The sequence below is a fragment of the Ictidomys tridecemlineatus genome, chromosome X (genome assembly GCF_052094955.1).
Source record: "Ictidomys tridecemlineatus isolate mIctTri1 chromosome X, mIctTri1.hap1, whole genome shotgun sequence".
NCBI classification, from domain to species: domain Eukaryota; kingdom Metazoa; phylum Chordata; class Mammalia; order Rodentia; family Sciuridae; genus Ictidomys; species Ictidomys tridecemlineatus.
Genome location: NC_135493.1, coordinates 99,245,088 through 99,272,681, shown reverse-complemented (window position 1 = coordinate 99,272,681; position 27,594 = coordinate 99,245,088). Strand labels below are relative to the sequence as shown.

Sequence of the window (27,594 nt, the reverse complement as noted above, 5' to 3'; positions counted from 1 at the left end):
GAGAATAAATCCCCGTAACCATTGAATCTGTAAGAACAGATTTCACGAAAAGACCTAGAGTTGTCATGCAAAGTGTAGATTTGGAAGTCCGATATCATCCTGTTTTCAGTCAAAAGTCGAGAAGTGGGCCCAGGTGGTACTCTCTGGAAATGGCCTTGGGACCCTAATAAAACTGGAGGTCAGGAGGCACAACATACTTCTCCTCTTTTAGAGGACACCCCAGGCCCCCCACGCCTCCAACCCCCATTCTCAAGAGTGTCCCCTTTTCCCTTTTCCTATCCCTTCTAATAAACTCACGCCTGTTACTCTAAGTGACATGTCTGAAATCTTTTGGGCATGATTGTAAGAATCATGGTTTGAAAAGGGAGGGGGAGGGTCTCTGCTCTGCCTCCATTTCAGGAAAGGGTTCTACCCTGTAACAGTAGTATTATCACCCTTACCAGATTAAACTTTGTTTGACTTTTGATTGTCTTTTAAAATATGAATAAAATATGAAAATATTCATATATCTGGCATATATGAATCATTGTGAAAGTACTTCAGGTCAGAGAGTTATATCTTTACATATATAAAACTGAATGCTTAGATTTATATGGGTAAAGTCACAAAATGATCATGTCATGATTAAGATCACATTTTTAAACATTGGTATGTAGTCATCTCTCAAGTGGTCTGAGCTCTAGTGATGGGCGGGGTTCTGTGTAACATTCTAAAATCTCTAAGCACCACAGGCATAAGCCAACTGACAAAGAGGCGGAGCCAAAGGCACCCAAGGCAACCAGAGTAGCCCTCTGGGCAAAGTTCAGTCTCCCAGTTGGTTACTCTCTCCTAATGACCCCTCTAAATTGAAAGGTCCACAGACAAACCTCACAGGGACAATGAGTTACAGTCGTCCTCCTCCCAATGTGGAAGGCATGACCTCCCTTAAGGTGGACAACCTCACCTACCGCACGTCGCCCAACACCCTGCGTCGTGTCTTCCAGAAGTATGGGCCTGTTGGGGATGTGTACATCCCAAGGGATCGCTTCACTAAAAAGTCCCGCGGCTTCGCTTTTGTCCGTTTCCACCACAAGCACCACGCTGAGGACGCCATGGATGCCCTAGATGGGATCGTACTGGATGGCAGGGAGCTAAGGGTGCAGATGGCCCGCTATGGTCGTCCCCTAGATTCTCACCAAGGCTGCCGCTGGGGAACGTCGCCCCACAGGTAGGTGGCCCTAGGATAGTGACAACTACAATGGCTAGATCTGTAGCCCAGGGCATAGTCGTCCAGAGCCATTCCAATACCAGGAGCCAATCCTGGTCCCGAGATCCCTATCCAATTGATCACTCTCGTTCTTGCTTTCATTTCCACAGGAGCTCTCCATCAACCTCTAAATCCAGATCTACCCAAAGATCCAACTCCAAGTCCTCCTCAGTGTCAAGATCTCCATCACTGACTGGGTCCCGCTCTAGGTCCAGAAGCCTTCCACCAGGACATGAGAAGAAATCAAAGTCCAAATCACCATCCAAGAGTGTCTCTGATTGTCCCAAAGAAGGAGGTGCTCATCTAAGTTAATGAACTACAAACAAGCCATCTGAGGACTAGGGACTAGGGTGGAGGGGAGAAGGGTTATACTCAGTTGGTGAGTCCTTGGGAAAAGCCACTAGCAATTGAAAACAAAATTTATGACATTGTGTAACATTTTACTTGTTTTAAACCTTGGCCTAAGGTGGTAAATTCTATTTTATATAGCATTTTGTTTGTGTTATTTGAAAAACAATATTAGAATATCTTCTAAGTCAAGTGAAAAACTTCAGTTTTCATTACTAGTTTATACATTTGAAGTAAAATTTCATCTTCTTTTGAATGCTCACTTGTTTGGTTTGAAAGTAAACAGATTAACATAATTTGTGGCCTCACAATTTAATGTATGCAGCCACTTCTTGTTAGTAGTCCAAAACTGTGTAGTGATTAAATCTTTATTGCCTTCACTCTTTAAACTAAAAACCTATAAACGTTACTGTAGATTTATTTACAAGTGCTATTTATCTTCTGATCTTAATTGTAATCTAAAGATGCATTTGTATGAAGACATTTCAGGTGAAAAGAATTGATTATTAAAAGAATAATTTACCAAACAATTCTAATAGCACGCATTTCTGTGACTGAGACACAGGTGTATAGCAATTGAGTAATATCAGTTGTTAAAATGGTGGTTTTCAGTATGCAATGCTCGGCCATTTCATTTTTTCTCCTAGTGAAAAGCTCTTACATTAGGATGACGTGTTGTGGAGAAACAAATGATTGCCTGATTTATTTTAAAGTTTGACAACTACACTTTCATTTACCTAGGTCTTGCATATATCTAAGAATGCATAATACCATGAGTGCATGTAGCAGATGATAAATAGACCTTTAGTTTTTCCTCTCACCTCCAAAATAGTAAATCCATTCATCTTCATTTATGAACTTAAGTATGAAAAATCTTAAGAAATCAAATGATTTATAACTTTGCAATGACTGCTAACATGCTATGACATTCTGTGACAATTTTCTGAAGTTTAAGATTTTTCTTAGTGTTTAAAAAATAAAAATAGAAAGCTCACTGTCATATTCTTATTCATTAAGTTGTAAAACAATATTCATAAAATTGTGAAACAAAAATACTTTGAGGTCATCCATTTCAAATGTTGCCTTATAAGCAATAAATTATCAAGACAGCAGAGTACCAATCTTTAGAGATCCAAGATATAAATATTTTAATTTAGCAAAGTCTCGTATCTGCTATAGCTTCATAGCATTCTTCTCCAAGGTTGTCATGACCTTCCTCTGGATCAACCCTGAATCTTCTTAAATTGTCTTCTATGATTCAGCTCAATCCTCCACTTTAACTGACTCACTTTGAATAAATCTGGGAGAGAGTTGGTCCTAGCTTGACTTTGGAGTTTGGAAGTGCATTCTGATCCCTTGGCTTCTCTTTAACTCAGCATTTGCTGGCACTAACTCTAGCCCCATTCAACTTTTCCTCTTAACTTCACATTGCCAATTCAGCATCCTGTTTCATGCACTAGTTTTAATTGTTCCTGAGTATTTTTCTTTGTCTAACCAACTGACTAGATCAAACTTTCACAGATATATTCAAGTCTTTCATATTACAGTTTATGAAACTGAAGTCTACAGAGATTAAATGATTGGAAAATTGTTCATAGATTTCATCTTGAGTCTCTCAAATTCTCAACTCAAACCTCTTTCCTACATATTGAATTACATTAGTTATAACCTTTCCATAAATCAAAATGTAATGTTTGGGAATAGATATTACAAGCAAGACTTTTAAATAGACAATAAATGTAATGTAGGGCCTCAAGATTTGAAACTTTAAAACTTTAGGGAAATAAATCTGTTACTAGTAGCCATAAATGACATAAAAATCAATGATTATTAGCTTAATGAAACCTCTGTTTAAATCTTTTAAGCACAAACACATCATATATGTGTATACATATACACACATGCGCACGCGCACACACACACACACACACAGATGCAGACACATACCTCCTCTCACTAATTAAGACTTTGCTAAACTTTTAGTCATCTTAAAAATCCCATCAGGGAGCTAATTGGTCACATAACATCATCTCACTCTTTATTAAGGTATCATTGAAAAGACATTTGAGGGGCTGGGGATGTGGCTCAAGCGGTAGCACGCTCGCCTGGCATGCGTGTGGCCTGGGTTCGATCCTCAGCACCACATACCAACAAAGATGTTGTGTCCGCTGAGAACTAAAAAAATAAGTAAATAAATAAATGTGGTATATAGACAAAAATTGAATACTATTTAGACATAATAAAATACTGTCATTTAAAAAAAAAAAAAAAAAAGAAAAAAAAAAAGAAAAGACATTTGAGTTCCCACCAGGACAATTTTCTTTCTTAGTATAAACCAAATGTTCTGTAGTACTTAACTTTAGGATATTTTCCTTTACTTGAGAATTAAATGAGTATTACTGGGCCAAGGTAACAGAATATATTGTATAATATATGAAACAAATACAAAAATAGAAATAATTTGAAAGGAACTCATAGTACAGAGAAAATTGATTTAACAGAATTAACATTATATGCCATGACCGTATTTAGTTCATTAGCAAATGAAAAATACTGCTCATTTCTTTCAACTTATACTCAATTTCAGTATCTAATAAATAGTTGTTACATAATTTACAGAAAAAAACTGCCATTTTTCTATTTATCAAAATTAAACACAACCAAAATCCAAGTAATAAATATATTAACATAGAAAATAACTTTTACATGACAAATTTATCAAAAATTACTCTTTGATATTTAATTAGATCAATCTGATCATATCATTTTCCTTGTGTAACTATTAGTGCTCTTCATTGTTAAGTGACAGAAATCCTTCACAAACTTATATTTAAAAAGGGAGTACACTGGCTTACAGATGCAAAAATGATAAGGCATCTCTAGCTTCAAGTATGTTTCAAAATCTTTCTGTTATCTCTATTTTTATACTTCTCTCTGATTTTTTCTCACCATCAAGTAAACAAAAGAGACACAAGCATCTTTGGTTTATATCCTACCAATTTAGCAACCACAGTGGAAAATAAATTCTCATTTAGAAGTTCCAGCTAACATCTCAGATTTAACCCTTAACCAAACCGCTTTTGGTCAGGTTTTCAGGCTTAAACCAATTAAAATTATCAACAACTTGAGACAACTGATTGGTCATAAGACTTTTACCATGACAGTAAATTCAGCTGCTCCTAAACCAGCTGGACTAAGATTGGGCAATAGACTTTTACCCCCTGGGATGCTAAGCAGGCAAAAATAAAAAGCTACTGCTTGTTCTTTAAAAAAAAAAAAAATCCAGTCCCAACATCCAAAGGTCAAATGTTTTTTTTTTTTTTTTTCTGATTTGTGAAAGCTAATCCAAAATAAGGGGAGGGGATTAAAAAAGAGTGGAATGAATCTGATCTAACCTTCCTATGTACATATATGAATGTGAAAATAACCACAATGAATCTCACCATCAGCTATATCCACAAGACACTAATTGAAAGAAAGAAAGAAAGAAAGAAAGAAAGAAAGAAAGAAAGAAAGAAAGAAAGAAAGAAAGAAAGAAAGAAAGAGAAAGAAAGAAAGAAACTATAGTAAATAGCAGAAAGATCAGTAGAGTAAGGGAAGGGATTGGGGAATGGCAGAAGAGAAGGGAAGGGGAAGTATTTGGGACTGAATTACAACAAATTATATTCCATGCTTTTATAATTATATCAAAATGAATCCTATTGCATGGCTAACTGAAAAGAGCCAATAAAAATTTTTTAAAAATAAAATATTTTAATTGTGCCTTAGTTCTAGGAGGAAAAAAAAACAAAACCTATTTTATAGTCATTGTCAACTATTTCCTCTTGGATTAATTTCACATTTCCATCTCAACCCCAGAGAGGTGGCCATAGTTTTCCAAAAAAGCCGAGGCCTTTCAACTCTGTTCTTTCTATCTGACATAGTTTCTCTCCACCAACACATGCTTAATTACTACTTACCTGTAGAACACTGCACTTAGATTGAAAGATTGACTTAAATGTACTATCTCTGTGAGACATTTTCCCACTCCAATTAAATAACCAAAATCAGTTGTTTGTGTTTACACATTATTACATTTATAAATCTTGTACAGCATGTTTTGATAAATTTATGTAACATTTCCCTCACATGGAATGTAAATTGGGAGTCTAGATTGATGCAACATTTGACAATATCTCTAGTATCTATAACAGTAACTGACTCAATTTATATGGATGGCTTAATTTATTAAATAAGTCAAATTGTGTAACACATCTCAAATTCTGTAGCTAAATGTTGTCATAGGAATGACTTAAATGAAGGATTCCAAAACAAGTGTTAAGTGGGGATGATAATAAATATTAAGTCCAAAAACTCTTACTTACAGGCCTGATTTAGATAGCATTGCAAATCAACATTTTTTTCACTAAGCCATCCTGACTACAGTAACACAAGGAACAAAATCAGTAAAGTCGGCACCCATTACTGTAAGCAAAATAACAATCGTAGAATTTGGGGGGGGGGGCGGTGCTAGGGATTGAACCCAGGGGTGCTTTAACACTGAGCACATCCCCAGCCCTTTTTATTTATTTATTTTTACTTGAGGCCTGGGTCTCGTTGCTAAGTTTGGCCTCAAATGTGATATCCTCCTGCCTCAGCCTCCAGTCACAGGGATTACAGGTATGGGACCCCTGTGCTTTTAAAGTGCCTGTGACATTGTGGTTACTTTTGTTTCAGTATTTACTATATTAAAAGAAAACAAAATAAAAATGAAACTAGATGCCTTTGTGGAGAATCCCATAAGGAAATCTGGGTTAGCAGCAACCCTGCCAGAATCTTCCCCATATCCCCAGGTTGGAGATCAAACCCATCGCCTTGCCATGGACATGAACTCTACAACTGAGCTACACTCCCTAACATGCTGCCAGAGTATTTTAAACAAAAGTTGAAGCTATTAAGAGTGAAAAGCAAGAGGCCCCAATTGAAGAGAATGAGCTGTGGCCCTGGTGATTTGCTGAATATTTGCCAAATACTGTGATGCTTTAATAAGCATCTATGACATGAAGAATTCACAATTAGAAAACAGAGAAGTTCTTGGGCATCTGAAAATGAGAATCACTGGACTGTATTCAAGACAACTTTGGCATGACATTTGGTAAAGGGCCAACTGTGTAATGAACTTGGTCTCATTCAGGCTCTGTCATTTAACTCTCAAAATAGTGGGACCTATGAGAACTGGAAAAAGCCTCTGGAACGTCTGAGACAAGGCTCAAGCGCTTGGTGTATCACGAACACTTCACAACATGGGCGAGTTTACAATGAAATGAAACCTAACATGTATAGAGTCACTGCTAGGTAATAATGGGAAAGATAATGGACGCCTAGACAACCAACCTTAGTAGCTAGGCTGGGGGCGGGTCTAAAGCACAATCTCTACGGAGGCTGAGAAGGACAGTGAGAGACGACTGGGGAAGAAGCTTATACGGGATAGAACTGAAGCGTGGGATCCTGGTATTCGCAACTGAACCACGAAATAAAGGAAGCAGAATTCTGGTCCTTGAAATTTAACTGTGACTTAATAGGAAATTCTTAATTAGTGAGATCAAGATGGAAAGCTCAAGTTCAGAGGAAGAAGAAGATAAGTCTTCGGCCCAACGCAGAAGTCAGATGGATCGATTGGCTCGGGAAGAAGCATTCTATCGATTTGTGAATAACCTGAGTGAAGAAGATTACAAGCTTATGAGGGATAACGATTTGCTAGCCACCATAGGTGAAAGTACAGAAGAAGAACTGATGAGAAGACTACAACAAATTAAAGAGGCTCCACCACAGGAATTGGGTAAATAGGGGCAAATTTTGCTTCGGGGATAATAGGATGGGATGGATATGAAACTGTTTGTTTGCGCGGTTAGGAATCCAACCAGGACCTAGCACATGCTAGGCAAGTCCTCCGCCACTGAGCTTCATCCCCATCCTGATAAGGAACTTCATAACAGTAAATTCAGTCAGATGTCATTGTCAGATTAATGTGGTGCTAAGTGACTACACATAAAAAGGTGCAGTGGCAAATCCCAGCGTCTCTCATGAGATTGAGGCAGGAGAATCTCAAGCTCGGAGCCAGCCTCTGCAATTTTTCGAGACCCTGCCTCAAGGTAAAAATAAAAGGAGCTGGGCATGCAACTCGCTGATAGAATATAATATCTTCCGATTCACTTTGGGGAAGTTTTTAATTAGACAATGTGAGAAATACCCTATGAATTTTTTCTTGGTTTTCACTCTCCGTGTAAAATGCTTTATTCTTCTTAATTATTCTATAGAGACGAATGTTTTTTTCTTTTGCTTAACTGTATTAATTTTACTAATTGTGTTCAGTGTGATAGTTTCACACTTGCATACATAGTAAGTACACAGATCAGATCCAACAACCATTGTCCACCCTCTTGCACATACATCTTGCACAACTCTATTAATCACTGTCTACATTCAGGTCATCCTTTTATAGCTTCCACATATGGTACTTGTGGTACTTGTTCTGTATCTGTCTTATTTCTCTTAACATAATGTCCTCCAGTTCCATCCATTTTAGTATGAATGACAGGATTCCATTCTTCTTTTTGGGTGAAAAGACTCCATTGTGTTTACACCACATTCTTTTATACCCAACTGTTGATGTGAAAATAGGATGATTCTGTATCTTAGCTATTGTGAATAGTGCTACAGTTAATATGGGAATGCAACTATCTCTTTGGTATGCTTATTTTATTTCTTTTAGATATATACTCAGAAATGAGATAGCTGGCTCTTGTGGTAGAAGTATTTTCATATTTTTAAGGAATCTTCGTACTCTCCTTCATAATGACTATCCTTAATTCACATTCCCACCAACACTGTATAGGAGTTCCTCTGTCTCTACATACTCGCCAGCATTTATATTTTGATAATAGCTATTCTAAATGGGGTAAGATATCTCATTGTAGTTTTGATTTGCATTTCCCTGATGACTAATGATATTGTATCTTTTTCATATATTGGCCATTTGTATTTCTCATTTTGAGAAGTCAGATGTGATTTCTTTTTTTTAATATTTATTTCTTAGTTGTAGTTGGACACAATTCCTTTATTTTATTTATTTATATGTGGTGCTGAGAATCCAACCCAGGGCCTCATGGGTGCTAGGTGAGCGCTCTACCACTGAGCCACAACCCCAGCCCCAGATGTGATTTCTTAACTAGCAAAAAAATAATATCACATCTATAAATTTTGCCTCTCTACAGAGGACATTTGGAAATTTCTGAGAAAATTTGTTGGTTATCACAACTGGAAATAGGATGGGGGACATTACTTTCAACAATTGGGGAGCGGCCAGGAATTCTGGCCAATAACCTCTGAAATGCACAGGACAGCTCCTTGAAATAGTCATCCAGCTCCAAATGTCAAGGTTGAAAAACCTGGCTATATCCTCAGGACTCATTTCTTCCCAAATATGAAACAGGGAATTTTACTATCTAAAAAAGAGACACTATAATAATTTACTTGTCAAATATAGCTTTATATGTACTCAATTAAGAGTCTACAATAATGGTTTGATTCTTGAGCATGACTTTACATGTTTTGTGTTAGGTTCCATATATTTAAAAAAAAAAAACAGTGATTGAACCCAGGGGTGCTTAACTACTGTGCCACATCCCCACCCTTTTTTATATTTTATTTAGAGACCAGGTCTCACTGAGTTGCTTAGAGCCTTGCTAAATTGTTGAAGCCATCTTTGAACTTGGGATCCTCCTGCCTCAACATCCTGAGCCTCTGGGATTACAGGCTTGTGCTACCAAGCCCAGCTTTCAATTTCATGGCAATTCTATATCATAGAAAAATTAAGAATTATTGAAATTATTTTAAACATATAAACCTTGTTTAATTTTGCCATTGTCTATCATCATCTTACACTTTAAAACAATCTATGTTATAAAAAGCATTTCAAGAGCCTAGAAGAAGTAGTGTTTTAGATTAATGAAAATTGGACAATAATATAAATTGAACTAATATTATCACTGAATCTTCTTCACTGGTGTTTATCTTGTTTGATTGTATTATTATCTTGACAGAGGACTGAAGACAATGTGTTGTTCTATACTCTTCACAGTGCAATGTGAGGTTCTGTATATGATGATATCAAAAATAGACATCCTCAGATCCCTTTAAAAAAATACCTGAATTTATCTAGGATTACCTCAGTTGTTTCAAATGTAATTGAGACTAACTTGCCTTTATTATAAATCTAGACTATATTGTGTATAAAAGTATTAACTCTCTAAATACGAATTTTTTTGTGTGGTGCTGGGGATTGAACTCAGAGCCTTGTACATGTGAGGCAAGCACTCTACCAACTGAATTATATTGCCAGCCCCTAAAATGTGAATCTTTAAGCTCTCATTTTTTGTTATTTTTCTGAAACAAAGTTTCAGGGTACTATTTTATGATGATTTCAATTTTAGTAGTTCCTTTCTGACTTCCTCCCCTTTTTATGGTAACAGGTGAAGGAAACTCTTCAGAGAATGTATCTAGTGATGATTCTATAGTAGAGTGGATTACCACTTTTAGACAAACTGAAAATATGACAGAAAGGGAGCAAGGAGATAATCAATCTTGGACATCAACAAGTTCAAGTAATTCAAGCAGTAGTGATTTTGGATGTAGTGGAGGAATGAACTTTAACCTTCTTAATAGAAGCCCAGATCAAGAGACTGGACATTTAACCTTTGTAAGACTTCTTGAAAGAGAATATACAGAAAACAGTCAGAGGCAAGGGGAAAATCCACTATCAGAGTCAACAGAAACAAGTTCATCTAGATCCGAAGAAAATGCAACTGAAGCCTTTATGGAGGTCCCACCTACCAGAGATCAGAGAAGATCAAGAAGCAGAAGCCCAGAAATACGGAGAACCAGACCAAGAATTGAAAGGAGTTCACCCCCATATAGACAGCATGAAATGGTAATGAGATTTCATTGCTGTTCATCACCTGAGATTTTTGAACATATTCAGATAAATGAGCCTGAGATATTTGCTAGGATTCAGCAGAGTGGGGAGTTGAGAGGACAGATAACCAGACCTGAATTGCGAAGTCAGGATCTTCTTTCAGCTTCTGCAACAGAGAATGCCTTTCCAGAAGAATATTTTTCAGATACAGCCAGCAACAACGAATCTGAGGGATTCAGACCAAGAAATCCAACCACATGCAAAAACAGAGAGAGACAATTGGAAAATCCACCACAGTCAACAGTAACAAGGTCTTCTATATCAGATGGAAGTGTGACTGAAGCAATCATGGAGGTCCCACCTACCAGAAGTCAGAGAAGATCAAGAAGCAGAAGCCCAGAAACTCGGAGAACCAGACCAAGAATTGAAAGTAGTTTATCCCCAAATAGACAGCATGAAATGGTAATGAGATTTCATTACTGTACATCACCTGAGATTTTTGAGTGTATTCAGGTAAATGAGCCAGAGATATATGCTAGAATTCAGCAGAATGGGGCATTGAGAGGGCAAATAACCAGACCTGAATTGCAAAGTCAGGATCTTCCTTCAGCTTCTGCAACAGGGAATGCATTTCCAGAAGACTATTCTCCAAATACAACCAATGACAATGAGTCTGAGGGATTCAGACCAAGAAATCCAATCACACTAGAAAACAGAGAGAGAGAAGTGGAAAATCCACCCGACTCAATAGTTACAAGGGCTTCTATATCAGATGGAAGTGCAACTGAAACATTCGTGGAAATGCCATCTACCAGAGGTCAGAGAAGATCCAGAAGCAGAAGCCCAGAAACTTGGAGAACTAGACCAAGAATTGAAAGTAGTTCACCTCCAAATAGACAGCATGAAATGTTGATGAGATTTCATTATTGTACATCACCTGAGATTTTTGAGTGTATTCAGATAAATGAGCCAGAGATATATGCTAGAATTCAGCAGAATGGGGCATTGAGAGGGCAAATAACCAGACCTGGATTGCAAAGTCAGGATCTTTTTTCAGCTTCTGCAATAAGGAATGCCTTTCTAGAAGAAAATTCTTCAGACACAGCCAGTGACAATGAATCTGAGGGATTTAGACCAAGAAATCCAACCACACTTTTTGATGATCATCCTAGAGAATTTTTGCTGAGAGATAGCATAGCTAGTAGAATTCAGTTAATACCTGAGACACCAAACAACACTGTCACTTTAGAAAATTATCAGGAAGAATTCAGAAGTAGGTTTTCACATTCTGAGCAGGAAAGTATGAGATTTTCTGTTAATACCATTCGAATACCTGCACCTATTGCAAATGAGACAACATTATGGCATATGACAGAATTTGATGAATCAAGTGACCTCTTGGACAGTGACAATCAATTAGAGCCTAGCAGCTCACTCCTAAGTCAACACATGGAAAAGGAAGAGTCACAGAATGAAAGAGATGATTCTTGTGACAGTATTATTTCTAGTTCTAACTCAGATCCTAGCTGTGATTCTCGTTCAAGTTCCCCAGCAATTTCCAGTTCAAGCAGCAGCTACTTGTCTAGTTCCAGTCCCTTTCTTACATCCAGTTCCGGCTCCAGTAATGATGATTCAGAAATTATCTCAGTGATATTTGAAGGCAATAATGCAATAAATGTATCATCAAGTTCACCATCACAACCCAGGCAAGAAAGTCAACGGACAACACCAGCAACATCTGATGAAAGTGACTCTTGGCCCTTCCTAGCTCAGTTTTTCATCTTAAATGAAGATCATAACCAGCCTACAGGACTTACCAAACAACAGATTGATGACTTCGCAGTAAGAAACGTTGGAAAGGATGATGCATTAAAAGCCTGTAGTATTTGCCTTACAGAATTTAGAGAAAGCAACAAGATCCGCATACTACCTTGCTCCCACGAATATCATATCCACTGCATCGATCGCTGGCTGTCTGAGAACTCTACTTGTCCTGTTTGTCGCAGAGAACTAACAGATTCTGATGGCAGAAAAAATACTAGTTGAGATCTGAATATTCAGCTATATAAACTGTTAAAGTGATGGACAGTCACTAGTTTCATGTTCACTTTTGGAGCAATGTTTAAAATAACCACCTGAATTGAATCTTTGGTTCTGTAAGGAACAATTTGCTTGGTTCTGTAAGGAACAATTTGCTTTCCACTCTCTCTGTTTGAGAATAAAAGAAAACATTAACAACTTGAAGCAGGTGGTACTATGATTTGTACCTGTCTCCCAGAAGTGCATATGTTGAAAGCCTGGTGCTGAATGCAGCAATGTCCAAAGGTGGTGCTTTTATGAAGTAATCAGATCCTGAAGGCTCTGACCTGTTCAATGGATTAATCTATTGATAACAATGTACTACTAGGAGGTAGTGGAAACTATAGGCAGGCAGGATATGGTTGGAAGGAGTAAGTTATGGGAATGTTTGCTATGTACCATTGTACTTTAGAAGCATATAAATTATCTTTTCAATTTTGACGAGGGCTCACAGCTAATAGTTTGCCTTGAGTCTCAGGGTAGACTTTGGATTTAGACTTTTGAGTAGTGCTGGAACTGTTAAGACTATGAGGACTCTTTAAGAGGTAGACTGAATTTTGCACTGTGAGATGGGCATGAGTTTTGATATGCCAGGGACAGAATGTGTCCCAAAAATTCATGTATTGAGAGCTTAGTCACTGACACAGCAATTCTCAGAGGTGGAGCTTTGGGGAAGAAATTGGATACTGAGTTTTCTGACCTATTTGGTGGAATAATCCATTGATAGCTGGACTACAGTAAGGTGGTGGCAACTGTAGGCAGGTGGAACATGGTTGGAGGAAGCAGGTGAATGGGAGTATGCCTTTAGAGATATATCTTGTCCCAAACTCATTGTTTCCCACCCTTCCTGCTTTCTAGCTGCCATGAGCTGAGTAGTTTCCCTCCACCATGCCCTTGATATTCTGCCTCACCTCAGGCCTAAAGCACTGGAGTCATCTCACCATGAATTGAAACCTCTGAAACTGTGAGCCAAGATAAATCTTTCCTCTTTAAAGTTGTTTGGGCCAGATATCTTAAAAGATCACTGTTAGGAAAATATCACTAACACAGGTGTCTTACCCGACAATAAAGAACAATTCCACAACATGGTAAGTTCAATTTCAATAGAATCATAGCAAGTTCATTGAGTTGGGCTATTTCTGATTTCAAGAGAAGTGTCTTACCATGGTAAGTTCCAAACAAATCCCAACAGTCTTATCTAATCATATGAATCCCAAACACCTCATGGCCCTATCCTTCTGCATGCAAACAAATAACAACCAAACCAAAATAATTAAGAAGCAATGTAACATCTGTTGTAGTCACTGGCATACTGACATAAAGAAGTGAAAGTGCATTAATAGCATGATTTAAAAAGCCTCAAAACCCTTCACTTCCTTTATACTCAGTAGTTAATCCCACTCCCTCACACAACCTTAAAGTTTTTCCTACTCCCTGCTAGCTCTGTTTCAGTTAGGGCCCTAGCCAGAAATAGACATCACACTTGAAAACGGTGATAGAATGGCATTTAATCAAGGGAATACTTAGTAAAACGTGTAAAGAATGAAGACATGATGAGGTACCCTGAGGGTAGCAACTGTAAGAAACCAGTGTTATTCACCAGACTTAAAGGGACAGAGAGAGGCAGTTTTTTCCTAACTCAATATCTAGTATATGTAGTAGAGAGTCACCCAACAAGAGCTTAGATAGATGCCTTTAGATAAACAAATCAGCCATCATCAATCTATAAAGATTGAAAGTGTGAGACTGGAGAAATATTTGTCTTGACATTTTAATTTCCTCATGCCTTCTGATCTTCTGTTGATAGTTCCTATTCTAGTTTCCCATTATTGTGATTAAATACCTGAGATAATCAACTTGAGGGAAATGTTTTCTTTAACTGAAGGTTTCAGAGGTTTCAGTCCATGGCTGTTTGGCCCTGTTGTTTTGGGCCTGTGGCAGCATAGTTCATCACAGTGAGCGCATGTGGCAAAGGAGGTCTAATGCGCAAGGAAGTAAAGAGAGAGGCAGGAATAAACATTCCAATATCCCTTCAAGGATACACCTCCAATGATATAACTTATTTCCACCAGATCCCACATGCTAAAGGGTCCACCACCTCCCCAAAGCACCATGGGTTGAAGACCAACTTTTAATACATGAATCTTTCAGGGACACTGAAGATCTAAACTACAGCATTCCATTCCCCAGTCCTAAGAACTAATATCCACCTCATAATATGAATGCATTTAATCAATTTAACAGTTCCCAAAGTTTTATCTGTTCCAGCATTGCTCAAAAGTCCAACTACAAAGTATTCTTTGAGACTCAAGGCAAACTCAGCTGTATGCCCCTGTAAAACCCAAAAAACAAGTTACATGTTTACAAAATCCAATAGCACAGAGTAATTCCCATTCCAAAATGGAAAAACAGGAAAATAATAAGGAGGAATGAACCAAAGAAAGACTAAAATCCAGCAGGGCAAACATTAAATCAGCACAGGTTAAACATCCCCATTCCAAAATTGAATAATGGGAAAATAATGAGATATTGAAACAAAACTGAAGCTCAGCAAAGCAAACATTAATTCCTGTAGCTCCAATTACAGCATTTGGCACAGACACTGGCATAATATGAGCTACAAAGGACTTGGACAGTCCCACCTGTATGACCTCATTTGTGGCAGCCCACTCGGCAACTCTCCTGGGCTGCCTCTACTCACTGCCTACAGCTTCCCTAGGCAGGCATTCCATGTTTCTGGCACCTCTAAATTCTTGAGTTCTACACTGCAGCTTTGGCTTCACTCTCATAGTTTCATACATTACCCACTCAGGAACTACTTGCAGGGACCACAATCCTGTCACATATTGCTTGGCCTTCCAGGCATTCCTTTGAAATCTCACTGGAATCCTCCTATATGACCCCATAACTCTGGCATTCTGCATGCCTGCAACATCATAACAGCATAATGTGAACAATGCCAAGTTTCGTTAACAGCAAGAGCTGGTTTGGGACCCAGTTGAACCATGGGTTCAGGGACTCTAATTGTCTTGACGGTTAAACATAGGGAAATGAGTTCTAGAAATATAATTCCCTAGGAAGACCTTTCCTAGTATCTTCCTTGGGGGCTCTCTTGTGAAAAGAAAGTATTTGAGTTCTAAGGGTTTGTCACCTTCTCATTACTTCTAAAGATGAAGTATATTTGTTATTTCATTTATCCTAAAAGACCTGTGGGGTAGAAAAGAAATGGGGGTTATAAAAAATCAAATAGGAATTGTAGAATGAAGAAAACATATAACTAAGTGACTCACTGGATAAGCTCAATAGTAAAATAGTGATGACAGAGGCTAGAACAATGAACTTGAGGACAGACACATCATTAGAATTTACCTAATGCAAACAACAGAAAGACAATAAACTGAAAAAATGAAATAAACAAGAGCCTCAGAAATATTAAGTATCAGAAAACATAAACTCTGTAGAGAGTACCAGGAAGAGAGAAGAAAAATGGCTGAAACTTCCCAACTGTGGCAAAAGACTGAATCTCAACAGATTAAAAAAGGTAAGCAAACCCTAAATAGAATACACCCTAAGAAATCCCCAGCAATACATACCATAATTAAATTCTAAAAACAAAAAGCAAAGGAAAAATATCTTAGATTCAGACAAAGAAAAATATTTTCCTCATAAGTTTTGTAAATCAAATGTTAAAATACCAAGTGGTATTCGGTGTATTCAATCAAATATTTAAAAGTTAAGACAGTAAAGATCCCTACATGGAAACAAGGTTTCCATATTTCAAAGTGGTAAAGAAATCGATCCCATTACACAGTGTTAAGTCATATATACATATTGCAATATTCAAAGAAACTAGTAAAGAATAAAAACCAAATAATATACCCCAAAACAACAGAAATAAAGGAGTGCTAAATATGTTCAAGCATGGATAGGAAGGCAAAAGAAGAAAACAAAGAAACAGAGAAACCAAAGCTCAAACTAGAAAAATAAGTAAATAAAAATACTTAGTACTAAAATGTCAACATATAGCGTAATTTGAAATTAAAAGACAGAAAGAAATGTGCAGAGTGGATAAAAAATAACCATAATATATTCCATTTATAAGAAGCACACTTGAAATTTAATAGCATAGGTAAGTTGGATGTAAAAAGACATAAAAAAGGATACACAGTGGAGTTTTTAATAAAAACAATTTGAGAACAAAATCAAGAATGACTATAGAAATATCAACATAAATATCAGAGCAAAAAAATATTACCAGAGGCAGACAGTACATAAAAATAAAGAGATCATACCACTAGGAAGACACTAAAAAAAATAAAATCTTAAGTATATGTGCCAAATAACAGGGTCTTGAAATATTTGCTGCAAAACTAATAGTGAATATAGAAATAGACAAAGCTGTATTTGGGTCATAAATACTCTTTTCAAGATGATAGAACAACTAGACAGAAAATCACCAAGGACAGTACAAACAACATAATCTAAAATACATGTAGAATACTTGAACCCAAGAGTAGAATACACATTTTTCTCGAGCATCCATGGAACATCACCAAGACAAAATGTATCTTTGATCATAAGCAAATCTCCACGACCATAAACTAACTGAATGCATACATTATCTGACCATAATTGAATCAAACTAGAAATCAACAGAAAGACAGTAGGAAAATTTACAGAGATGAAAAATTAAATAGCACTCACCTAAGTAATCTCTAGGACAAAGAAAAAAATTACACATTAAGTTAAAAGCTATAGAGAACTGAATGAAAATGAAACTCCAGAGTACCATAGTCTATGTAATGCAGCTATAGCAATTTTTTCAGAAATTTTATTGGATGAAATCTTTATATTAGAAAAAGGAAAGGTTTCAAATCAATAATCTTAGTTTCTTACCTCCTTAGGAAAAAAAATGAGCAAAATAAAGCAAGCACAACAGAAGAAACAAAGATAATAAATCACTGATATCTAAAAGAAAAAAAACAAAAATGAAACAAAAATCTGGTTATGAAAAATTTAATAAACTTGATAAACTAACAAAACTGACAAAATAGAAAATACATATAAAGAAATACTTGAACAACAAACAAAAAAACAGTTGCACTTGCTAGGTGTTGTGGTACAAGTCTGCAATCCCATGATTCAGGAGGCTGAGGTAGGAGGATCATAAGTTTGAGGCCAGACTCAGCAACTTGTGAGACCCTGTCTCAAAGCTGAGGATGTAGCACAGTGGTAAAGTATTCCTTGATTCAATCCTCCATACCAAAAAAAAAAAAAAAAATTCACTCATAAATCATTAACTTAAAATAAATGCATCAATTTCTCAAAAACTGTAACAATGTAAATATCCTGCTATGATACTATGATTTTGCAAGATTTTATCATTTAGGGAGATCTCATAAAGAATAAACAAGATTTCTCTGCATTTGTTCTTACAATTGCATATGAATCCATATTTATCTCCCCTAAAAAAAGTGTAATTAAAAAAAAAAAAAAGACATCCTTTTGTAAAAGAGATTTGAAAGGCAAGTGAGAATGACTGCTGCCTTTGATGATGGGTGCTGCACAACAAAGTTTGAGAGTAGACTTTGAGAGCTGAGAGCAAACTCTACCAACAGGGACCTTGGTTCTATCACTGCAAAGAGCTGAATTCTACCACTTATGGAAATGAGCTTGGAGACAGATATTTCCTTAGATATTCCTACACATAAGAACACCACTGATTCCAGGCCTATAATTTCTTGAAGAGAAAACCTAGTCTGACCTATAGAACTGTGAACTCATAAATGGATGTCATTTTAAGCCACTAAATTTGTGGTAATTTCTTATGCACCTATGAAAAACTAATACAACTAATAAGACTTCTCCATCTAGGATCTATCCTGTGTCCAGCCAAGTATTATAATGTGTACTAGATGAGCAAATGGTTGAATGTCTAGGTTGTAGGTTTTCTACGACCTTATTACATTCTTGGTACTGCAGAAAATGCAATTCTTAACCTTTGAGTACCATCTCCCCCTAGAACAAATTCCTACCTAAATCCTAGTATTGACATTCCAACAAAAACATATCCTTTCTGTCTGAAATTCCACTAATATATTACCTCTCTAACTTCACATCATCATATCAGTGTATGCTCCTTGTATCATGAACTAAATCTAATATCCTGGCTTTCGAATTTTATATCCATGATCTTTTGTATCAATGTAATTGCAGGGTATTATGATCTGCCAAGTCAGATTCCTGTATATGTGTCTTTCCAAATATCAAATTTGGGAATATTTATATCTGAACCTTCCAAGTACCACCTGATCTTTCTTTTTTTTTCTTTTTAAATTTTTTTATTTGTAGATAGACACAACACCTTTACCTTACTTATTCACTTTTATGTGGTGCTGAGGATGGAACCCAGTGCCCCACACATGCCAGGCAAGTGTTCCACCACCTACCCAGAGCCCCCTGATCTTTCTTTTTATGACAGTATATCAATTTAAATCCACAGCATGAAATGTGCTTGTGAAAATGAAAAATTCTACACTTGATATTATGTTATGAGTCACAGTCAAAATGCAGGTATACAAAAAATATCCCATAAAATTACCTTCAGGGTTGGGGCTCAATGGCGTGTGTGAGGCACGGGGTTTGATCCTCAGCACCACATAAAAATAAATTAATTAATTAAAGGTATGAGTCCATCTACAACTTAAAAATATTTTTAAAATAATTACCTTTAGAGCCGAGAGCAGTGGAGCACCTCTGTAAGCCCAGCAGCTCAGGAAGCTAAGGCAAGAGGATTGTGAGTTCAAAGCCAGCCTCAGCAACTTAGTGAGACCATAAGAAACTCAGTGAGACCTTGTTTCTAATAAAATATATAAAAGGGCTGAGGATGTGCTCAGTAGTTAAGAGGCCCTGGGTTCAGTTATCAGTACCAAAAAAAAAATACCATTAAGCTGTATGTGTAAAGTATAAATGAATTTTATCTTTAGATTTGAGTCCATTGCCCAAGATACATAAAAATATTCCAAAATAAACACACACACACACACACATACACACACACATTAATGTGAAACACATCTAGTCCTGACAATTTTGAATAAAGGATACTCAACTTGTACTACAATTCTAAAGACTAACACAGTTTCTGATATATAGTATATACTCAATTAAAACATATCAAATGAACAACAAATTTACCAGAAAGTTCTTGGCTCTGTTTCAGAATTTGCACTGATGTCAGCATATATCCTTATTTTTCATCCTTTATTCTCCAAAGAAAACTTAATTTTAACATGGCTATCTTTTTCAAACTATTAATTTGTGCATTTAAACACATATGTAGTAAACTGTAATGTGCCAAGTCTGTGTTGGGTACTCCTGTTAGAGTTAAGAAGTGCAGTGCTGGGCAAGGGTTTTGGCTCAGAGGTAGAGTGCCTGCCTCACATGTGTGAGGCACTGGGTTCAATCCTCAGCACCACATATAAATAAATGAGTAAAATAAACATCCATCATCAACTAAAAAAATTTAAAAAGATAAGAAAAAGTACAGTACTTACCATTGCAAAATGTATTGAATTGTAAAGAGAGTAGTTGTCATAAACATGACAACTATCTCTGAGACAGATGTTCTAATAGAGATTCAGACACATGGCATTATGGAACAATCTAGGGGAAGCAATGCAAGATAATAAAAAGTTAAACTCTCTAAAGCTAAGTGACATGTAAATTCTATCTTGCAGGACTAGCAGCAACAAGCCAAGGGAATGATGTCATTCCAAGCCAAGTAAGCAACATATGCAACAGTAGAGGTGTATAAAAGCATAGAAAATTTAGAAATATTTAATAAGCAATATTTTAACTGAATTGTTATTTAATTGAAAACTGAAACTGAATTTAACTGAATCATTCTCTGTAGTAGAAGAGAAGACCAGAGTACTTTAGTATAAGATAAAGAGCAGTAAAAAGTGGCCTTAACTATCATAATGATGAGTTCAACTGGGGACACGGGAATTTAGCTTGGAAAAGTGCTAGCCTAGCATGAGCAAGGACTCAGATTTGATCCTTAGCACTGCAAGGGAGAAAAAAAATGAGTTGAATTATATAATCTAAGCAAAGTACAGTCAATATATGTTAGTAATAGAAATAATGAAAAAAATATATTTAAAATCACCATACTACCAGCAATGTGCATAATAGCAAAGCTAACTGTCAAAATTACAGAATTGTGTCATTACATGGATGAAAAAAATATAAGGCTAGGGCAGTTGATATGGGTATATATACAGCTTCAAGAAATATTAAAGGAGCAGAAACAACATTGGTGACTGCTTGGGATGATTTAAAGACAATCTGAAATTGATGGTTTGGTGACTGAGTAGATGGTGGGAGGCTTCATTGATAAAAACAAAATGCAGTATATCTGTCTTGTCACAGTAGACAGGTAGATTATAATTCACTTGGGATCTCTGTTAGTGGCAATGTCTATCTATCTAGTTATTATGAAATATCAAGTTCCTAAAATTATAATAGAAATGATAATTGAAGTCAAAGAAGTATAAGATATTACCTATAAAAGTATGGCAATAGGAAGGAAGTAGATAGAACCCCTTAGAACCAGAGCTATTACAACGTGGAAAGAAGGAGAGGAGAGGGCAAAGATAACCAAGGCAGAGGAAAAAACAGTGGTAAAAAAATAGTCAAAAAGGGCTGGGGTTGCAGCTCAGCGATAGAGCAGCGCCTATCACATGCATACAAGGGCCTGGGTTCAATCCTCAGCACCACATAAAAATAAATAAATAAAATAAATGTAATCTGTCCAACTACAACTAAAAAAACAAAAAGTCACAAAATGTGGTATCATAAAAGCCAGTAAGAGAATATTTCCAGAAGACTATGGTTAGATTCATTTAAAGAAGTTTCTGTAGTGTAAAGAGTTATATTGTAGGGGCTGGGGATGTGGCTCAAGTGGTAGCACGCTCTCCTGGCATGCCTGCGGCCAGGGTTCGATCCTCAGCACCACATACAAACAAAGTTGTTGTGTCCGCCAAAAACTAAAAAAATTAATTTAAAAAAAAGAGTTATATTGTAAAAGTTCAAAACCTCTATTTAAAAAGATTTTTAATAAAAGCCTCATTCCAGCATTGCATACGGCTATTAAACATAATTTATTAGAAATTAGAATACTGTTGAACATTTCATGTTTGCCTACTTTTGTTATCTTTAGTAACATCGAAAAAATTTTGTGGATATATTTACATAAACTCTTAAAATAAATTTATAGATATAAAAATCCCCCAGTTAACGCCTATAAATCATTTTAAGTTTGTTGATTTACAAAGCCAAAATGTCAAGAAATGTGGTGATTTATATTCTAACAATTGGCCAGCATTACCAAGTATATTATTACCAACAATGCCTTTTAGTATCACAAACAAAAAACCTCAAAATAATTCATTATCAAGAAAGAAATAGCCCTTGGTCAAAATGATAGGCAAAGATATTTATTGCTTTAATTTTAATTTATTTGATTAGCAATGAGGCTAAATTAGTTTGTCATATCACTATTGGAGTTGGTGAATTGCCTGGTTGTTATTTGCTGTCTTTTCATATGGTGTGATGGCTTTTCTTATTTTGTATGATATATCAATCTTTGGGGTGTGTGTGTGTGTGTGTGTGTGTGTGTGTGTGTGTGTGTGGTGCTGGGGGTTAAACCTAGGGCTTTGTGCATGTGAGGCAAGCACTCTACCAACTAAGCTATATCCCCAGCCCCCAATCTTAAACATATATCTATACATTATGCATCTACAGACTTATAGATAATATGCATTTATTGTTCTAGCTGTCAAAAAGTTTCCACTTAGAGCAGGGCACATTGGCACATGCCTGTAATCCCAGAGGCTGGGAAGGCTGAGGCAGGAGGATCACAAGTTCAAAGCAGCCTCAGCAACAGCAAGGCACTAAGCAACTCAGTGAGACCCTATCTCTAATAAAAATACAAAATACGGCTGGGGATGTGGCTCAGTGGTTCAATCCCTGGTACCAAAAAAAAAAAAAAAAACAGTTTCCACAATAGTTATAAATAATATAGTACATTGTTAAATCTCTCAGTGTTTTCATTGTTTCCCTCATCTCATATTCCTAAAAGATAATTCCTTATCTGGAAATCAGAAAAAGTCATGTTTATTTTTATTTTTAGTATATATTAACTCTCTATTGATTCTAAAATATATGTACTGATCCTCAGATCTTCCCTAATTAATATCGCATAATATTAAGACTCATATCTATTGCCTCCAATGAATAGTGATTGTGTTTTGGTTTTCACTCTCGAATTAATTCTGGTTCAATCAATTAAATCAATATTTTACTGGAAGACAATCCATTTCTTCCAGAGTTTTAGATTTTTTAGCTTATTACATGCTGGCACTGAAGCTAACAGGGTTGGCAGTCAGGAAGGGGAGATGATTTGAAGTGGGGAGATCAAGAACAAAGTGGAACATGCAAAGATAGACTAAAGTACAGCTAGCAAGCAAAATTCAACAGCACATTAAAGGGATTATATATGGTGAATTTGATCAATATATATTTATTTTATCCCCAGTTCTTGGAACACAGCTCCTAAAACCCTTGGAATCTCCAGAGTGATAAAAATGTCTTTATATACTATAGAGATGACTAGTGGCTGGTGGGTAGGGGCTGGCCGCAGGAGAGAAAAACCATGATTAAAAGATTGGAATTTCAGAGCCACTGCCAGTATACATCACTGACCAGTAGTTGGACATGAGCCATATATTCAACTGAAAATTTCTACTTGCTGTAGTAAAAGAAGAAAAATAGCAAAATTAATGTTAATGATGTATCATTTAATTCAATATAGGTCATCTCATACTGCTTAAGGGAATCATACATCAACAAGATATAACCATCATAAATATCTTTGCCCCAAACAATGGACCATCCATGTACATCCAACAAACCCTTCTCAATTTCAAGAATCAAATAGACCATGACATAATAATACTGGGTGACCTTAACATACCTCTCTCACCACTGGACAGATCTTCCAAACAAAAACTAAACAAAGAAACCATAGAACTCAATAATACAATCAATAATTTAGACTTAACAGATATATATAGAATATTTCATTCAATCAACAAGTGAATACACTTTTTTTCTCAGCAGCACATGGATCCTTCTCTAAAATAGACCATATGTTATACCACAAAGCAAGCCTTAGCAAATGAAAAAAAAAATAGATACTACACTGCTTTCTATGCCTATACATACAGAATCTCTTCCATATACTTTACCTCTTGACAGACCAATTCCAATCTCAAGACTGTAATAATCCATAAAAACCATTTAAAGGCTACATCTTTCTCTTAGTCAGGTTTATCCCTATAAGTGACCCATTCTGCCAAGATCTTTCTTCCCAAGAGACCATGGGTAAGATCAATGTAGCATGCCCCATATATTAAAGGGTCAGTAGGAGATACAAAAAAGAAAAAAGAAACAGACAACCAGAAATAACCCTTGAACCCATGGCTGACAGGTGGAAACCTTTAAAACAGACAAACCTGCCTATACAGAATTTGTTCTACTTACATTACCCAGACAGACCAACTCCAATTGCAAGATTGTATAATAATCCAGAAAAACTATTCAAAGACCAGAGCCTTATAGTTAAACATTATCTTTTTCTTAGTCAGGCTTAGACCTATACATGGCCCTTTCTCCCACTTACCTTACCCTTGACAGACCAATTCCAGCTACAAGATTGTACAAAAAATAAACACAGAGACAGAAAACCAAAGAGGATTCCCAAATCCTTGGCCAACAGATGGGAACCTTTAAAACAGACCAGGCAAGATCTTTCTGTAGAATCAACACAGTATTGCCCATCTCTTAACAGAGGCAGTAACAGATACAAAAAAAAAAAAAAAACACAGACAACTAGAGGTAGTTCCCAAATCCAAGGCCAACAAACAGATGAAAACCTAGAACAGACCAGAAGGGAGTACATATCCCTAGGTTCTCGAGTCCTTCTTAACCATGACTCCCATACCAATGCTGCCACAGATGTTCACGTGAAGCAGAACCAGATATGTGGCATCAAGAGTCTCAGCCTGGACACTGGGGGACTTACCAGATGGCCAAGAGTGTCTTGAATTTACTGAGTCCAGTTTCCTTCTTCTAAAAAATGGACCAAGATGGAGGAACCTGTACCATTCATGGAGAGAAGGCAAGAGTTCCCCAAAGCAAAAGGGGCTTAGGCATCTGCTGGAATAGTTCCTCAGTCCCTCCCTTTACTCACAGGAATAACTCCTCTGGTTTGACTGACAACAAACTCACCCATCTTCTAACTCTCCAGCAGTTAGCTCTCAACAAGTTCCCCAGCCACTTTGCATCCTCAGCATGGAAGTAGGGTTCCTTGGAGAGCCAGGCCTGTTCAAGAAAGCTGGAAGGAGAGTTGATCTCTGGTTCCATCTGTGGTACCAAGTTTGTTAGCAAAAGTTTAGTCCTTGTCCCAAATGCCAATCCAGTAACAAGGACATGGTTTTGAGAAAAAGAAAAAAAGAATGTTTAATGTTTTGCTAGCAAAGCAGAAACACAAGGGACTCCTGTCCCAGATCCTGTGATTCTCTTCAATCCTAAGGAACAGGGGGTTTTTAAAAAGAGGATTGGAAGGCTACATTCCAAGAATTCTCTGTCAGAGTTGCAATTCACTAGTTACTTTGAGAGATAGTAATTTCTGAGATCTTATGGTGCCTTCCCCAAGCTCTGAAAGACTTTGTTCCTGTGCTGGGTGTGTGCTCAAGGACAGATAACTCTGCCTAGGATAGGGAAGACAGGCAACACTATTTCCCCTGTGATTAGGGAGGGGGAGAGATTAGGGAGGAACAAGGAGAGAGGAAGTAAAAGAAACATGGCCTTTTAAAAATAAGTTGCAGTGACAGAGCGTCAAGGGCTATGTTCAAAGCATAAAGTGGACCACTGTTAGGATCACATTTACTCCCATCATCACCACACTTATACCTTCCTTTAGTGTCTGTAAAAGTAGTTTTTTTCCAATGTATTTGAGAGCCAATCCTTGAAAAACTTAGCCTCTGAATAAAAGAGAGCAGGGGGGGGGAAGCATAATTAAAAAGCCTCTAGTTAGGGGGCTGGGGCTGTAGTGCAATGGCAGAGTACTTGCCTACATGTGTGAGGCACTGGTTCAATCCTCAGCACCACATAAAAAATAAATTAATAAACAAAGATATTGTGTGTCCCTCAACAACAACAACAACAAATTGGAAAAAAAAAAAAACCCAAAACCTCTAGTTAGATAAAACAAGACTGATTTGGGAAAGGGGATTGTCCTACAAATTTAGCTGCACAAAACCATGGGTGATTTCACCTGTTAAAAAAAAAGATCAAGTTCAAAAATGATTTTTCCCCCAAAATAAAATGGCACAATTACAGTAAAGAAGCACACAGAACATCTTCATCAGACTAGAGTGAACTTTTTAGAGTTAGCTCAGATATTGAAAGAATGTGGAAATTTGTGAAATCCTCAGGAAAAGTTTTTCTTTTTTTTTTTTTAAGAACAAAGAAAACTTATACATATGGGATTTTTTCATTTTCCTTCCCTGTACCCAATCTGGAGAAAAGAGAAAATACAACAAGAATTAGGGTTTCCCTTGATATTCTTGGGCCTGTCTTGTTAGCTTTCTGAAACTGGGTTCTAGCTACACCATCTCCAAAGTAGCCTCCTAATTGTCCTCAAAAGGTTTGGGACCCAGAGCAGTTGGCTTTTCTAGATCCCTTTTTGTAACTTAATGAGAGAGCAGTGAAAGACCCCCAGATCCCCCAACCCGGAATGGACCACGGGAGACACTGGATGCAAACAGCAGGAGGGTTTATTCTCACACAGGCGCCTGTGGGTGCACAGCAAAACCTCAGCTGGAGCTTTGGTGACTGGCACACCCGGGCTCGGGGGTACAGAGTTTTTATAGGAAGCAGGGGGCAAGGTTTCAGCCTAGCACAGTAACAGTTATTCTATTGGTTTATCTAAGTTCCTCTAGGTTCAGCCCCTTAGGTCACCTGGGGGGTAAACTTGTTTTTTCCACTTTATGTTCTCAGAAAAGAAACCCATAAATTGCATCCTATTCTTTTAGTTCCTGTTTTTACTCTATTTGCTCAAGCTTGGCCTTCCCAGGATTATCTATATGGAACATCTGGTGGTGGCATTGTATAGAGCTTGGAGTGTTACGTGCAGCTGGGAAGTGCTACGTGCAGTTTGTGGGGTTTTAACATGGGAACATCCTGTAGGGCACAGGGGTTAGAATTCCTAACGTTGGGTTTGGGGCCCTGTAGTCCTTCAGCAGAAACCCAGAGTATAAGAAAATGCCATACCTGTTTAGATTTAAAAGTGACACTTTTTCCTGTGGTCTTGAACTGCTTTGGGCAATTGCTCATGCAAGTGTAGCTGTAAGATGGAGTTATTGTCTATGCTTCCTTCAAGAGCTATCTCCTTCTGGCCCCCAGCTAGTATTTGTTTGAGCCAAGCTTAAGTAGAGAAAAAATTAGACATTTCCCCCAGTGTTTGAAGGTCAAAGGAATTCCAGTGTGTGAGGATGGCCTTAGGCCTGAGCCTAAGCAATTCCATTTTTAAAACTCCAGTTTGAAACCTGTAGTCTCAGCAGGCACATCTAATGGAACCCTCCAGTAGGGCCTCAGACAAGTCACCTCCCCTTATCCTGATAAACAGAGTCAAGCCTCTGGCAGGCTGTCCTCGCCTGATAAGAGGGAAAGGCAAGAAAATCAGGGTGGAGACCACCAGACCAGATGTTTCTGATCCCAGGGTAAATGATATCATGGAGAAATCTGGTGGTAGCTGATAAGGATTGAAAGGCGGGTCAAAAGCCCCAAAATTTAGTATAAATAATAGAGCTAATGAACGGGGATTCAGCCAGCCGAAACA

At 37.1% G+C, this 27,594-nt stretch overlaps 2 protein-coding genes and 1 long non-coding RNA gene across 3 annotated transcripts in view; 2 read left to right on the top strand and 1 right to left on the bottom strand.

Annotated features, from left to right (window-relative positions):
- LOC144371782 (uncharacterized) overlaps positions 1–25,414 on the bottom strand; it is a 311,728-nt gene extending 286,314 nt beyond the window's left edge. The window contains exon 1 of the long non-coding RNA XR_013431894.1: positions 24,981–25,414. This is a non-coding gene — a long non-coding RNA (uncharacterized LOC144371782). The remainder of the gene's footprint in view (positions 1–24,980) is intronic.
- On the top strand, positions 879–1,602 carry LOC101964383 (uncharacterized). Its single transcript, XM_078034012.1, is given in 2 exon segments — positions 879–1,206; positions 1,209–1,602. Coding segments are annotated over 2 exon segments (678 nt in total). The 3' UTR covers positions 1,559–1,602.
- LOC120885400 (E3 ubiquitin-protein ligase RLIM) lies at positions 10,111–12,740 on the top strand. Its single transcript, XM_040272573.2, has one exon. The coding sequence runs from the start codon at positions 10,185–10,187 to the stop codon at positions 12,591–12,593; it is 2,409 nt and encodes an 802-aa protein (XP_040128507.2). The 5' UTR covers positions 10,111–10,184; the 3' UTR covers positions 12,594–12,740.
- Positions 25,415–27,594: the final 2,180 nt, after the last annotated feature.

Excerpts from the sequence above, each read along its gene's own strand:
- LOC120885400 (XM_040272573.2), top strand. The coding sequence starts at position 10,185 with ATGACAGAAAGGGAGCAAGGAGATAATCAATCTTGGACATCAACAAGT.